General features: G+C 38.1%; 3 protein-coding genes across 3 annotated transcripts; 1 reads left to right on the forward strand and 2 right to left on the reverse strand.

Moving 5' to 3' along the window:
• Window positions 1-51: 51 nt before the first annotated feature.
• On the forward strand, window positions 52-5,001 carry Phax (phosphorylated adaptor for RNA export). The gene is made up of 6 exons (XM_028302573.1): window positions 52-226; window positions 449-706; window positions 803-1,157; window positions 1,343-1,434; window positions 1,731-1,917; window positions 2,450-5,001. The coding sequence occupies exons 1-6, from the start codon at window positions 164-166 to the stop codon at window positions 2,698-2,700; spliced, it is 1,206 nt and encodes a 401-aa protein (XP_028158374.1). The 5' UTR covers window positions 52-163; the 3' UTR covers window positions 2,701-5,001.
• A 676-nt stretch (window positions 5,002-5,677) lies between these two features.
• MHF2 (centromere protein X-like) lies at window positions 5,678-6,625 on the reverse strand. The gene is made up of 3 exons (XM_028302574.1): window positions 6,455-6,625; window positions 6,040-6,234; window positions 5,678-5,722 (listed from the first exon to the last, which is right to left on the reverse strand). Exons 1-3 carry the CDS (start codon window positions 6,536-6,538, stop codon window positions 5,705-5,707), a joined length of 297 nt encoding a protein of 98 aa, XP_028158375.1. The 5' UTR covers window positions 6,539-6,625; the 3' UTR covers window positions 5,678-5,704.
• A 244-nt stretch (window positions 6,626-6,869) lies between these two features.
• On the reverse strand, window positions 6,870-9,805 carry LOC114351384 (uncharacterized). Its single transcript, XM_028302576.1, has 4 exons — window positions 9,604-9,805; window positions 7,825-7,998; window positions 7,408-7,501; window positions 6,870-7,247 (listed from the first exon to the last, which is right to left on the reverse strand). Exons 1-4 carry the CDS (start codon window positions 9,690-9,692, stop codon window positions 6,906-6,908), a joined length of 699 nt encoding a protein of 232 aa, XP_028158377.1. The 5' UTR covers window positions 9,693-9,805; the 3' UTR covers window positions 6,870-6,905.
• Between the last annotated feature and the right edge of the window lie 4,731 nt (window positions 9,806-14,536).

Consider the following 14,536-nt stretch of genomic DNA (forward strand, 5'->3'; position numbering starts at 1 on the left):
TGTCACTAACTGAATGTCACATGTCACATCTGTCAACTCAGCTGGTTTTTTGTCTATGGCTCGAAAATTTGACAGCTTTCGTATTGGTGAAGGCGGAATAGATTCATTTCGTTTCTTATTTTCATGATCTATTACTTTTTAGTGTGTAATACATCTTCAAAATATGATGTCCACTACAGAAGGAGAACTAGACATCGAGGTATCCCATGAACGGGAAGAGGGAGAGGTTAGAAAACAAGTTTTATATCAAGCGTCTTTGTGCAGTTTTTTGGTTTTAGCTTCTAACTGAATGTTTGTAGGCCAACAAAATTCACACCTTTGAGTCTTTAAGGGTTTGAAACATTGTACTGATTAGGAAGTGAACTTTATTACTAATACAAGAGAAACTTTCGTGTCATGACGCTTGGGCGTAGATTAAAGACTTATAAAAAATGTTTGTCCGTTTCAGTTGGAGGATTCTGATGTGGAAGAGGGTACTTATATACCGTTGACCCGTCCGGAGGCCTTCAACCCGCCTTCTCTGGTTAATATGCAAATACAAGACGAGCAGAGTGACGAGGCGTCGTCTCACGAGTCGACGGCATCGGACTCGGACGAGGAGCCGCGGCGTCGGCCCAAGCGCACTAAGCTGCGCCTGCGCCGGCCCCAGCCCCAGGGCCAGCCGGACAAAAAAGACAAATACAACGTTTGGTGCAAGGCTTTGCAGGTATACACCGAAGATTTTACTGTTCAAAAAGTGCCTATCTAGATGGCTATGCCTTCAACTAAGTATTATTTTCTTACCCGATTTTTTTCATTATAGGAAGATCTGTTAACAGAAGACATGGTCAGCTGTGATGTTACAAAAAAAAGTGATTATGGTGTTGAATCTTATGACTACACAATTAAGTATAGATTAGACGATAATTATATCTCTAAGAAAGTATTTACAAATGATAAAGACTTAGATATTGATCGCACATCAAATAAGCGGAGGCATGTGGACCGGACCAATGTTAAGCTGAGGTTAGGCAAACGATTCAATGCCCACCAGGAGATGAGGGCAAAAGAAAAGCCACGGTATTTGCCAGATTTAGTGATGACGTCGCAAGATCCTATCGATCAAATTGCCAATGAAATAGCTGTAAACTTGGATGAAGAAAAGAAGGAATTAGTTGGTAAGTAAATTATAACATTTGAAAGAATAATAAGATAGAGCTATGTACTTATTGACTGTAAAATGGCTGATATAAAACAATATCTTGATACTAATAATCACAGGTGCCTAATAAAGATCATTAAGCTTTTCTTACTAAGATTTTTGTTATAAAATTAATCTACAACTGTTCATTTTATTTTACAGTAAGGATTGTACAAGTATTAGGTGCACACAAAGCTATGGAAATATACAAAGACACACAGAGGGTTGAAGCGGATGGTGGGATGCTTGTTATGGTAAGTCCTTTTGCCATTTGTTTTATATGTAGTACTTACAAAACAATCTATTGGCTTCTGGTTTATATTTCTTCTTCTTGCATCTCTAGTGTCCAGTTGATTTTTGGTAACTTTTCGTTGCGGGTCCAATGACAGCTTAACTTTGCCCTGGGACAAACTTTACCTTCACTGGTTGGGTTTTTATTGTCGATCAAGCTGCAGATCCTGGCTACACAGGAGTTGCAGCTGTGGGAACGAGAGGTTCCCGTAACTGTTTTAGTATTATGGATATTACCTTTCTATTTTTTTATTTACAGAATGGTACACGTCGTCGCACGCCAGGCGGTATTTACTTCTTCCTTCTAAAGCGCGACAACGACGTCTCCCAAGAGATGGTGAACCAGATCTTCATAGAGGACCGCAAAGAGACCGTGCGTAAGATCAAGAAGTCCAGGGCGAAGACCCGCCAGAAGGTCATGGAGCAGCTTAAACAGAGTCTCACTGGTAAGTTTAAAAGAAAACCTGTAGGCCTGGGAATCCTGGGATGCGCGCCGTGATAAGCGGTTATCACGCTATTTTATCGATTTCGCTCATACATTTTGAAGTCGATAAAATATATCGCGGCGCGCATCCTTGCCCTTGAGGTTGTCAATTTGTTTTTTCTAATGGGAAACAAACGTCCTAAGGACAGTCTTTTGATTATATTAATAGGGTAGTCTACACTAACAGTTAAATGACACACTAAATAGACCTCAGAATGTAATCTCTAGCCAAAAGAAATCTGATTTCACTCAGGTTACCAACTCAAAATAATTAGTTTTAGGGTATTGAAATGTTAGGGTTTTTAAAGAGCTGTGGTGTCTTGAAATTGCTTGTTAAGGCAACTACCCAATTTAGGGCTTAAGTTCTTCTTTTTCTCCTCTGTGGCTATTGTGTTTTTCCACATTTGCCTATGTCACGTGATCATAGCCATTACATGGTATATTAAATTAAAAACCTTAGGATCGAGTGCTGTCATTTTTGTCTATGCTTTCAGATTCCGAGCTCCCATCGTTACTATCCAGAGGCGAGGCGACCGTCCAATCTGAACACGGCTCAAACCCGCCGCCGTCGCCCGCCACCGATGCGCGGGAGTGTTCCAGCGACACCGACGCGCACGACCTTGACGCAGCCTCCCCCGCGCGACCCCTCTCCCCCCTTCCCGACCGGACGGGCCGCAACATTCAAGAATACGAAGACGACGACTTCCTCGAAGTCATGTGCAACGACGATATGGACTTGTTCTAATTGGTGCCCACTTTAACGCTGCTAGTTGGTAAGTCGAACCGTTTCGGATGAGTGGCCGATGTACGTCACTGTTAAGGGTTAGTGAAACGCCTGTATGGACCTATTCGCGAGGCCTAAGAACTGACTGATCCAGTCTTAAATTTTAGATAGATTTTCTAAATCACTGTGACTAAAATAAAATTTTGAAATCGACCCAAAGTTAAACGCGATATTGGTGATGTTAAAATTAAAACTTGCCAAAATTCAGATGTTACAGTCTCGAATGTTAGCGTTGCAAGCTGCGATGCCTGTGTATAAGGCTGAATGCCCTTACTCTGAAATCTAAAATAGTTACCTAGAATAAGTCTTGATTTTACACCTTTATAAATAAAGGGCTTCTGTATTTATTTTATTATTTGCGTCATTTCATTGCACCCTCCATAAAATGATCAACGTACAGGAACCTAGCACCGAGTGGTGGATTTTAAATAGGTATAGGTTTGTAAAAGCCGTCAAAAATAAAACCCGTCTTTTGTTTGACTATCGAGTAAAATACCATGTTGGGCGCCACTTTTACATGTGTGAAAATACCTGGCAAAGGCCTTATCGGTCGATTCGAGCAGTTAAAATGGGATGAGCTATTAATTTTTATAGACTAGATTACAAAATACGCTCATAACTTGGCATAGTGCCTCAAAGCTCTTTTGCAGTGTATGTATGTACATGTGTTTTATTTTCTTTTATTACCTCTACTTCATTTCAGTTAAAAATAAGCAACTTGTTATTTCTGTAAAATATTTTGTTATGCACTTACTTGTATTTATATCTTTTTGTTAATTTAAGTTCACGATTAGAAATTGTCTATTCAATAGAATAAGAAATTGGTATCACTTGTGCAGTGCATAAAGTGATATTAACAAATGAGAAAATCATGTTAAGTGTGTTCTATAAGGATTTCGTAGGAATGGTCTGAATGTATTTTGGCCAGTATTGGAGAAATGAATTTGTCAGGAATACTTCTATGTCAATATTATGGTGCCCCATTTTAAAAATGTATATTTTAAATCTTGGGCCGTGAAGATCACGACCTATATTAACGAAATATACGCACACTGTTACATACTATAAAGCGGGAGGGTATTAATATACTTTTGACGATGCTATTAGGCAAATTGCCTAAAGATCTGTAAGTATGTTTTGAATGTTCTTGGTTGATGCTATAACCTGGAAGCAAATAATCTGTTTATGTATTAAGTAATATCATACTTGTCACTATTACCATACATACCAAAGCATCAAAATCTCCTGAACTAGGTGGACAGAACACAAACTACTATAAAACCACTATTGTTTACACTTTGATCTCAAAATGAGGATTGAAAAGGAATTGGAATTCTTACTATTGGTTAACCACACTGTACACATTATTAGAATGTAAAAGTAGGGATAAAAAAATGAACATATTGTGAATCTGTTTACAATGTAAATTAACTTGTAATTTATAAACAAGATGAGCGATTTGTAAATTGGGCATTATGGTGTTCACATCCGCCTAAAAATATTTTTTATAACTGAATCCCAACTGTGGGTCAAATATCTTTGGCTGTAAAAATAGCTGTAGTAGTAGACAATAATAGCTTACTATCGTATGTGATCGGCGCACCCAGAGCTGTTGGCAGAAGCGAACATATTTTAGAATTTAGCTGAAATCAAAATTATTGCTGATTGAGGTGTATTCCTAAAATTAAAAGAAAAATAAAATATAAATAGTCCTAAAAATTTTACTATATTTTTTGGCAAATTAAATGATTGGAGTAGGCTGGTTGTTCTTCAGTATGTGATTACTATGCTATCACAACCTCTTCTAGTGATTGTAAAACGTAATTAATTAGGCACGTGCACATTTTGTAAATGATTTAATTTAAAGGTATTTTATGTTACCAGTGCATGTTCACACTGTGTGACATAATTTTTAATCGGAACACTTTGACTGTCTTGTCTTGTTGTATCGACCATTGTAAATTAAGTTATTAAACAATGTACTATCTTATGTAGTTATAACAATGAGAGGTGTTATTTTGCAAAAATGTATTACAGATGTGTTGACTCATTTAATTTGTCTATGTTTATAATATCCGTATGCAACCTTATCAAATGGGAATAAGTATGTTCGTTACATTTAGTATGAATGTGTATACAATGTCTTATGAAAGTAAAGCATAGATAGCACTTGGTAGATATTATAAGCCTTACATTTTGTAAGTTTTAAAGACTGTCAGGTCTCCTGGGTCGCGCCATAACGCCTCAAAATGTTTCAAGTATACATGCTTTTATTAGATGAAACATAACACAATGGTAACTGTTTGTAGAGATGGGTAGTGGGTAAAAACCCATTTCACCCGATTGGGTTTAAACTGGGTGATTTGGGTAAAAACCCGGTTTTTACCCATTATCACCCATTCTGGTGGGTGAAAACAAAAATAGCGTTTTTTTAAAGTGAGAAGTGGTATTTGTNATGTTATATGGTAATGAGTGATTTTAATGATTGTCTTTTATAAGGAAGAGATACAAAAGATTGTGAATTATGGGAGTGTACAGTTTCTGGTTATTATTAGGACAGACTCAGAACTACTTTATATAATAAAAAAATTGAAAATACCCTGTTTTGTTTCTATTGATACCACTACAAACCCCAAAATTTTGTGACATTCAGGTGGCATGCTAAATAAATAAATATTATTATTACAATAACAAAGAGTGTGTGAATAAAATATTTTATTGCTTTTCACCCTACCTCATAAGATTACTAATAATAATTGAAGACATAAGATGGACTTTAGTAATATAAGTAAATGCATATAATATTATAGTTAAATAGTGTAGTGAACACAAAACCTAAGTAAACTAAACATTTCTATACATTAATGTCATTAATTCAGGTACTGGAACTCCATTTTTCTTAAACATATAGCACCCAGAGCACATTCCAGGTTTATTGTTCCACAAGGCATTTGGGCGGTAAAGCTTATGGGAAATCTAGCATCTGGAAACAAAAATTAATGCTATTTAAAAGCTCACTTGATGAAAAATCATTTTTTATAAAGAGTGTACTATTTATAACACTCAAAACCAAATTATCAATATTCCCAGGAAGCCCTTATTTTATTTATTATATTTCATTGTAAAACAGTCCTTCTAAATATCAAAGAACATAAAATGCCCCTTCTCCCCTAGCCTTCATTTTATTGAGTATTGAAACTTGAGTCCCTAAGAGACAGAAGTAACCTAGGTTGGGGACCACTAGCAAAACTTATAGTTGTAATCTTTTTTTTAATTTATATATTTATTTTGTTTACTTACAAGTTGTGGAAGGCACTTCTCTACGTGTTCAAGGTCTACTCGGTCACAGCTCTCTCGCAGGGCTTGACTGGATGCCCTGAGGCAAGTCTCCGTCACCAGGCACTTTGCCACTTCAACGACCAATGATAAGGCATCATTGCCTAGTTTAGTTTTGTTGTCTTGGAAGGACCCGTTTAGTAGATCTTTTATTATGTCCTGCAAAGTAAGATCACTCAGAGTATATGGATTTGCTTGATCTAACTAGATCCGAATTGAACTGAATGAACATGTAAAGAATCTTTGAAAAGGTAGAAGGAATACTTCAGTATGAATTTTTATTCACTATTTAAGCAGTAATTTAAATTATATCAATGGTCCTCTGTCGAAATAATGAAAAAATATCAAACAAATTAAATTTAACTTTTCACTCACTAACCTGCTTGATCGTACTCTTGACGTTGGAAGTAACAGACGCAGGATCGATTTTTTCATCGTCATTTTCATTGCAATTGCGCGCCATGGCGAAAAAAACTATTTTTTTTTGAAATAGAAACAACAACCAAGAAAACACTTTGCAAGCGTATTTTGACGTTTGAATTTTCGTTCGGAAATCCCACAGCACAGAAGCACAGATCCTCCCAATCGGATATTTTTTTTAATGTTTGTAGCACGGTCGTAAGCATATTCAGCCACTTGAATGGTTCTGCCATCGAGAATGCTATTGGAGGAGATGGAAACCAATGGAAACCCATTCTCCAATCTGTCAGACTTGTAATAATTTGCATGTATGTAGTGATATTGCCCTCCCTAAGCAATTAAATTATGCAATGTTACAGAATAACACACGCAAATTAAGAAAATAGTTTAATAAATAACGGGATAACCACCTAAGATTCACTTAGCACAAGAAGTTTCAATAAATACATCATTCTTTCCTTTACATCTTGGTACGACTTATTCGTTAAGCTTTCAGTCAACACTTCTAACACGTTCTTCTCATCGAGGGTTTCTAAAATAGTTTTGTTGGTATCTTTTCTCTCTTCTTTTGTGAGGTTGATTTTCAGCATTTCAAGGATGAGTTTGTCTTCGTCTCTCGTCCACTCCGGGATTTCTGATTTGATGGTCTCGTCTTCAAACATAATAATCATTGACCTTTCCGAGGCGTCGGAATCCTCAGGTTCTGATTTGCACGTGATCTGTGGTAAGAAGTCCGGTTCGGAGGGCGGCTCCTGCCAAAAAAAAAAGAAAATTATTTAAATAAATAAAAAAAAAAGATTGAGATTGAGACCCATGTACCTATTTAATTTGGGGGAACTTTTATGTTATGATTTATTTTCCATAATATACCTGCACAAAATAAAGAAAATGATGAATGTCATGTAATCTTACCACTTTAGTGCAAGGGGTAGTACTCAAGTTGTCTTCTACGGCAGTTTGTATTGGCGCTTCACTATCAGGAGGCATTTCAATATCTTCTTCATCACTGTAAACAATATTTTTAAGATTATTCCTTTTGGTAAGAATTCAAAATATCGGCACCTGAGTTACGAATCAGTCTTATTAAGCCGGATCCAGACGGGTGTAATGTAATTAATCCACAGTGTAATGTAACACGAATTCTACGCGTGGCACTATGAGCGTTACATGTAAAGTGCTGCCCGTACTATTTCCATTACATTACACGATACATTCCATTACGTATTACACTCGTCCGTACCCGGCGTTAGATGTACATATTTTATTTATTTAAATCAACGTAATTTGATCACGTACATTCCCTTAAAATCAATTCTAGCATTCACAAACCTCGACGAATGGTCAGCTTCGTAGTCCGTAGCCGCTTGAGGCGCGGCGGTGTCGGTGAGAATCGTCACGATGTCAGCTGGAGCGTCAGCGGTCGCTAATGGTGTCGCTTGAGGAACTGATGTTGATTTTTCAGGTCGTGTGGTCTCTGCAGTGACTGGTGAGGCGTCTGTTGTCCTAAAAGTTTTAGGATTCGTAAGTGTCATGTCATTAAGTTAGCAATAGAATAAAATTGTGACATTGAGTCTTAATCGTATAGATAAGGGTCTCTAACACCATCGGTAGTTGTTTACCCTGAGCGAATGGTGTAAATAGTCGTACATCGTATCAGGCAGTGCCTGAGGCATGGGAGCGGCGTGGGAGTTTTGATTTTGACATAATATGTCATGTCATATTATGACATGACAGAGCATACAAATCTGAAGTCCCGATGACATTTGACGTAAAAAGAACACCCTCCTGTGCCGCTCCCATACCTCGGGCAGTGCCTGAGTTAAGCGATAGAACTACTTGTCGCTAGATTTGTTCTGGATACTATACTGGGCAGCGCAGGACCGTTCATTGTGGAAAACCTTGGGGGAGGCCTTTGTCCAGCAGTGGACGTCATTTGGCTGAAACGAACGAACGGTTATACTGGATACTAGATTTGGAACTAATCCTAATCTAGCGACAATATTGGGAACTACGAACTTCTTGCGTCTCGCGACTGTTTTAGCTCTAATACTCGCTAGGGCTCCTGCGACTTACTTCTTCTCGGGAACTCGTATCCAGTTTCTAGCAAGAGGTGGGACAAGTGGCTAGGGCTCCCGCGACCTGCTTCTTGATGTTCCAGCGCGGGAACAATCCAGCGACAATACTATTAGATAAGGAAGCAGTAAGGCCCGGGCATTTTATGGAGCTTCCGGTCGAGAAAAGTCTAGCTACGATACCATCGAAACTACGCACTACTTGCTACTCGCGACACGTATCCATTTCCTAGCTAGAGGTAGGGTAACTGTCTTGGGTGACTTACTTCTGCGAGCTAAAGCGCGCGATCTAAAGTCTAGCGACAAAACTAAACAACGCACTTCTTGCTTATGCTAGGGCTGCTGCCACTTACTTCTGCGAGCTCCGGTGCGGGAACAAATCGAAGGTATACGCAGCGAGCGCGGGGTGGCCCTGCATGTGCAGTAATAACACACCACACATCTGGCACGGGGCCCAGGGGCCCGCGAACAGGCGAGAAAGCTGGCTCAGGATAGTATCAATATTCCACCAATCGCTAGACTGTCAATCAGCTATCGAGCAACATCTCTAACTCGCACAATCGCTTTATTCCAACGAAAAAACTGTCATAACTACACGCTTCTCGCAGCTCACGAACTCGTATTTAGAGTCTAGCTAGAGGTGGGCACTGGGGATAGTGTCTAGGGCTACTGCGATTTACTTCTTATCGGGAACTCGTATCCAGTTTCTAGCAAGAGGTGGGACAAGTGGCTAGGGCTTCCGCGACCTGCTTCTTGATGTTCCAGCGCGGGAATAATCCAGCGACAATACTATTGGACAAGGAAGCAGTTAGTCCCGGGCATTTTATGGAGCCTCCGGTCGAGAAAAGTCTAGCTACGATACCATCGAAACTACGCAATACTTGCTACTCGCGACACGTATCCAGCTATTCCTAGCTAGAGGTAGGGTAACTGTCTTGGGTGACTTACTTCTGCGAGCTAAAGCGCGGGAAAAGTCTAGCAATAAAACTACCAAAACAACGCACTTCTTGCTTATGCTAGGGTTGCTGCGACTTACTTCTGCGAGCTCCGGTGCGGGAACAAATCGAAGGTATACGCCGCGAGCGCGGGGTGGCCCTGCATATGCAGTAATAACACACCACACATCTGGCACGAGGCCCAGGGGCCCGCGAACAGGCGAGACAGTTGGTTGAGGATGTTGAACTTCTTCTCTTTGTTTGTCACATGTTCCTGTGGAGAATGCTGATGTGAATGACAACTTCAACCTGTTAGGCTGGTTTTAGAGTCACGCTGACCGTCAGCGCTGACAGCCGAATGAAGAATGTTCACTAATTTTGTTTTTTAGCTTTCTGTATTCTCTGTTAAAAATAAAAAATACACGTGAAAGAATTATTTCGATACGTCAATCAGTTTCCAAGATATTGAATTTTAAAAGTGCGGGCGGCGGCCGGCCCGCCATTTAATGCGCGTGACGTCATATTACAGTGACTGGCACATATTTGTATGGGTGGAATCTTGCAAGCCGAATTAAGACCCACTTCCGGGCAACCGATTAAGCTGAAATTTCGCATACACATGCGATTTGGATGACCATGCAATATTATGATGACATGGAGCTGATCTGATGATGGAGCTGGAAGGTGGCCATAGGAACTCTATAATAAAACGACTTAAATCCATCGAGTTTGGGCTCGTTAGTTTTGTATTGATGAGTACTTTAATTCTATACAATATGTAACAAAAACACCGTCCGATCCAAAAGGGTCATAAAGTAGCTTTAACAACATTACCAAAACTAGTATCAAAATTACGTTATTAATAAAAACAATTTTTTTATCAATTTTTAAAGTCAATAAGTTTAGCAATGATTTACCCTACAACGGGGAATTTTTCAAAAAGCGTTAACACTCTGTCGCCGCGCGGCTTTCTTTAAGACGCTGGGGGTCATGACCTTATGACGTCGCTACTCGTGCCGGCGCATCTCTACCCCTCCCGCGTACCCTCTACCACAAAATATAACAGAAGGTAAACTCATGTAGGTATGTACTTCGCTTTGCATACCTCGCTCGCTCACACGCTCGGCCGTCGCGCTAGGGTTGTCTTCTCATGTGTTGCGTTTATTTCGTTATGATAGAAAAATGAAACTCTTAATACTATGGAGGAAAGACAATAACAGATATCCACGTATAATTATGTAGTTATGTTTAGTACGTTATTATAGTAATAGTTTGCAAACAAATACACGAGAAGGAAGTAGTATGTAGTTGAGTGGTTGACACTATTATCCAATAATTCCTAAAACCTCTTTAAAACAATTCGATATTCCTAATAATGAGTTGGATTTCAATTTATCTACGTTAAACGAACTATTGAAATACAAATAAATACCTTACTTACCTCCCGGAATCAACTGGTAGTTTATAAAACGAAAATTTAGTTTTCAATGTTGAGTGTAAGCTACTTCTAATTAACAAATGTTATAATACCCCTTTTTTGTTGTTCATTCATTTTCGCACAAACAAAATAATTTCACAAACGCGTGAGCAGCGTCACTCAAGCGAACGCAGTCGCGGCTCGCATTCGTCCAAGACAGTCTTGATAACGCGTACGTGAGCGGTGTCTATGTGTGCGTGGCTCGAGCGCGTTTAGTATGAAGTTTACCTTCTGTTATATTTTGTGCCTCTACACTGCCGTTCGGGTTGCCATGTAAGCTTTTTTATTTTTGTAAATTTTGTATTTATTTTTCATGGGGTATTTTTTTAATAATATTTTATGAAAATTATTACACAAATGGAATCTTAACTCGATACCTATTAACACCTTAATGGATCGGACGGTGTTTCCGTTACATATTGTATAGTAATCAGGGTCTGATGATGGAGCTGGAAGGTAATTCGCAATAAAACGACACAATCGCATCAAGTTTGGGTTTGGTTCAATTTTAATTTCTGTGATGGATCTGGGTGTTAATATGTATAATAAGTATGTATTTACAAAAAAAATGTATTTAAGTATGTTTATATCCGTTTTCTAGTGAGCGGCCACTGTGAATGTACAGTCGCGGAATGAAAAGGTTCGTCACCTTAGTGTCGGTTTTCGCTTGCACCAAAGAGTCAAACCTGCCAACATAACAGTGCAAGAAACAGTGCTGCTAACATTTAAATAAATATGACGTTTGCTGACGAATAAGGTTTTGCTTGTTTATTTTTATATCCCATCAGTGCAATGCAATTATGACATTGACCAATTGACAATAGTTTTTTTTATTTAATGGCAGGTTGAACCAACAAGAAGGTTTTAGTTTATCAATCATAATAACACTAGTTTACAAGGTTTTTTACCCAGAGATGAAACTGATATGTATCGTTAGAGTTATTAACCCTTACTTAAAAACTTAACTTAGAAAAAATTTAGGACGTCAAATTTTGTGAATATTGATTATATTAATTTTTATCATTTTTATACATTTATCTCTAAAAACAACCAAAAATGAGTCGTTTTACTCCTACTTTTATACTAATTAGTATCAGTTTCCCTTATTATAGATCAACAGCAATCCGCTAACACATTTTTAACCCAAATTCCTTGGTATCTTTCCTCAAAAACCTTCAAATCCTGGTGAAAACTTTCGCCATGCTTAACACTCACGCTTCCCAGGTTCTCAGGAAAAAAATTGAGGTGAGAATGTAAAAAATGAATTTTTAACGACTTATTCACACCCATTCTTTGGTAATTCCTCAATAATTTGGAAACAATTTCTGCATAATTCTCAGATAAATTTATAGTTTCCCAGGAAACTTTTCACTACTGCTTTAAATGAATACCAAGCATCTTTCCCTTACTGGAATTACGGGTAATGACGGATAAAGAACTCCTTCAGATTGCAGCACAGGTTTTGTGACTGATGCAACATCAGGATATTGTATGTTCTTGGTTTTTGTTGTTAAAACCTGTAGTTTCAGTGAGACAGAAGTAACAGTCATTAGGGTGATTTGTTGGTTCTCTCTATAACATTGGGGTGCCGAATTCTTTTTCCTGCAGCTTAGTGCAATAATGTACTTCTCAAATTTTCGCACACTACACCAGGAACCCATTTTTTATCAGGTTTGTTACCGAGATTAGAAAGCAATAGAAATAGGCCCGTTTTACGGTCTTAGTGATTGGTTACTTTTTTTTTGACAATATAATTTGACCACAAACATAGCAAAAGTTATTTGGGCTTAATTTACACTGCCTTGGTGATATTTTAAAACAAGTGAAAATGTAAAAATAATACTTAAACGCAATTAAAATAAAGCAGAAACTCCGATACGGCTAACAAGACAGCTTACTTAGGTTAATGTGGATTTCTCAAAAACTAGACGTGATAAAAATATGAGACATATATTTTTGTAATAAGGGGGCTGGTAGAAAACACATCCCATATAAATTATCTTTGGGTAAAAGAAAATATTTTTTTTTGTAAACTAGTGTAATCTTCTTGACAAGATAAATCGTCAAACAACTTTGATCTGAATAATTTTGAACTTTACTGACGAACAGTTAAAGATTATTTTCTCTAATTTGAGATTATTCTGTAACATAGTTTCAAAAGGTAATATGTGCTCGCGATTCGTTGAAGGAATCAATTTGAAAACTGACGAACTTTTTCATTCCGCGACTGTACGTCACGCGGGGTCACGTGACCGTCGGCGGGTCTCGATATTTAAGCGAACTTTGAATGCCTATAAAATCATAACTACTTGGTATTTTTGAATTAAATAAAAACAAATGTATTTGTATATGTAAAAGCTTAACTGTAACATAGGTTTCAAGTGATTTTGCATACCTAGTAACATTCTTAATTGTATGAAGCGTCGGCGCCGAGCGATCAGCGTCACTCAGGAACGTTCCCTTCAATGAGTTTATCGTTTTTATACTTAACAGTTGGCACCCCTGGCGATTGACAGGACCTTACTCTACAGTGGCGCCATCTTGATGAGTGCAAATGCGATAGTCCTCCTGCCACTTTAGCGCTCACCAGCTGGCGCCACTGTCTTCGCTACTAGCAAGTGACAGGACCTTACTCTACAGTGGCGCCAACTGGTGAGCGCTAAAACGATAGCCCTCATTACATACATATTGATCAGACAGCGCCGACGATCAGCGTGCGGTCAGCGCGACTCTAAAACCAGCCTTCAGCTTCATATACTCGTAAGTAATCTATTTTGTCTACACGTGATGACGTGAGTGACAAGTGACTTCAGCCAAAGAATCTAAACTGGCGCAGTGACAAAAGCAGAGTAAATACAAATGAGTAAGTCATCTTCATAGAAACGCACGGGCGCGGTTTGTATGTGAGCGCGCCAACACGTATGCGGCGCGCACGCACACACTGACACAATTTAGCGGGGATTAGCGGGGAGCCAGTCGTGGTTGCGCCAANGAAGATAATACGATAGAGAATAATACAAAGTAATAAAAACTACCTGTTATAGGGGCATTTTTTGGAGAAATTGATCAAATAACCAAAAAAACACGAATTTATAAGCAGATTTTTTACAAAAAGTATCATTTTTTATTATTTGTTGGCCTTTTTTGTGTATTTTATGTATTTTTTTAGTGTTGCCTGTTATTTAGCAATATGACTGTTTTTATTTTATCAGGATATACCGCTTAGTTTAAAAGTTATTACGTTTTCTTTACAATAAGTAATTGGAAGAAAAATAATCTACAAAAAATTAAAAAAAAATCTCAAAAAATTTTTGACCTCTTTTTTGTCGATAAGAATAGGTCTAGTTTTATCTATTCTCATATGTATACTTTAACGTGACTCACACTGTATACGAGATATCGAAAAACTGTTTAATGATCCTGAAAGTGCTTCACGAGCTCTATCAAACGGTATCAATATTAGGTTACGAAATAAACTGAATCTATCCGAAAATGCAATATTTTCTGCTTAAAAAATAATCAAACACAATATTCGTTTAAATAATTTATTAACGATA

Source organism: Ostrinia furnacalis, unplaced genomic scaffold, assembly GCF_004193835.3.
Source record: "Ostrinia furnacalis isolate ACB-3 unplaced genomic scaffold, ASM419383v2 OfSCF1132, whole genome shotgun sequence".
Classification (NCBI taxonomy): domain Eukaryota; kingdom Metazoa; phylum Arthropoda; class Insecta; order Lepidoptera; family Crambidae; genus Ostrinia; species Ostrinia furnacalis.

Coding starts and splice junctions, on each gene's coding strand:
- Phax (XM_028302573.1), top strand. CDS start 164: ATGATGTCCACTACAGAAGGAGAACTAGACATCGAGGTATCCCATGAA. Junction 227..448: donor ATGAACGGGAAGAGGGAGAG/GTTAGAAAACAA, acceptor TGTCCGTTTCAG/TTGGAGGATTCTGATGTGGA. Junction 1,435..1,730: donor ATGGTGGGATGCTTGTTATG/GTAAGTCCTTTT, acceptor TTTTATTTACAG/AATGGTACACGTCGTCGCAC.
- MHF2 (XM_028302574.1), bottom strand. CDS start 6,538: ATGGCGCGCAATTGCAATGAAAATGACGATGAAAAAATCGATCCTGCG. Junction 6,235..6,454: donor TCAAGAGTACGATCAAGCAG/GTTAGTGAGTGA, acceptor CTTACTTTGCAG/GACATAATAAAAGATCTACT.
- LOC114351384 (XM_028302576.1), bottom strand. CDS start 9,692: ATGTGTGGTGTGTTATTACTGCATATGCAGGGCCACCCCGCGCTCGCG. Junction 7,502..7,824: donor GAAGCTGACCATTCGTCGAG/GTTTGTGAATGC, acceptor TATTGTTTACAG/TGATGAAGAAGATATTGAAA. Junction 7,248..7,407: donor CTACCCCTTGCACTAAAGTG/GTAAGATTACAT, acceptor TTTTTTTGGCAG/GAGCCGCCCTCCGAACCGGA.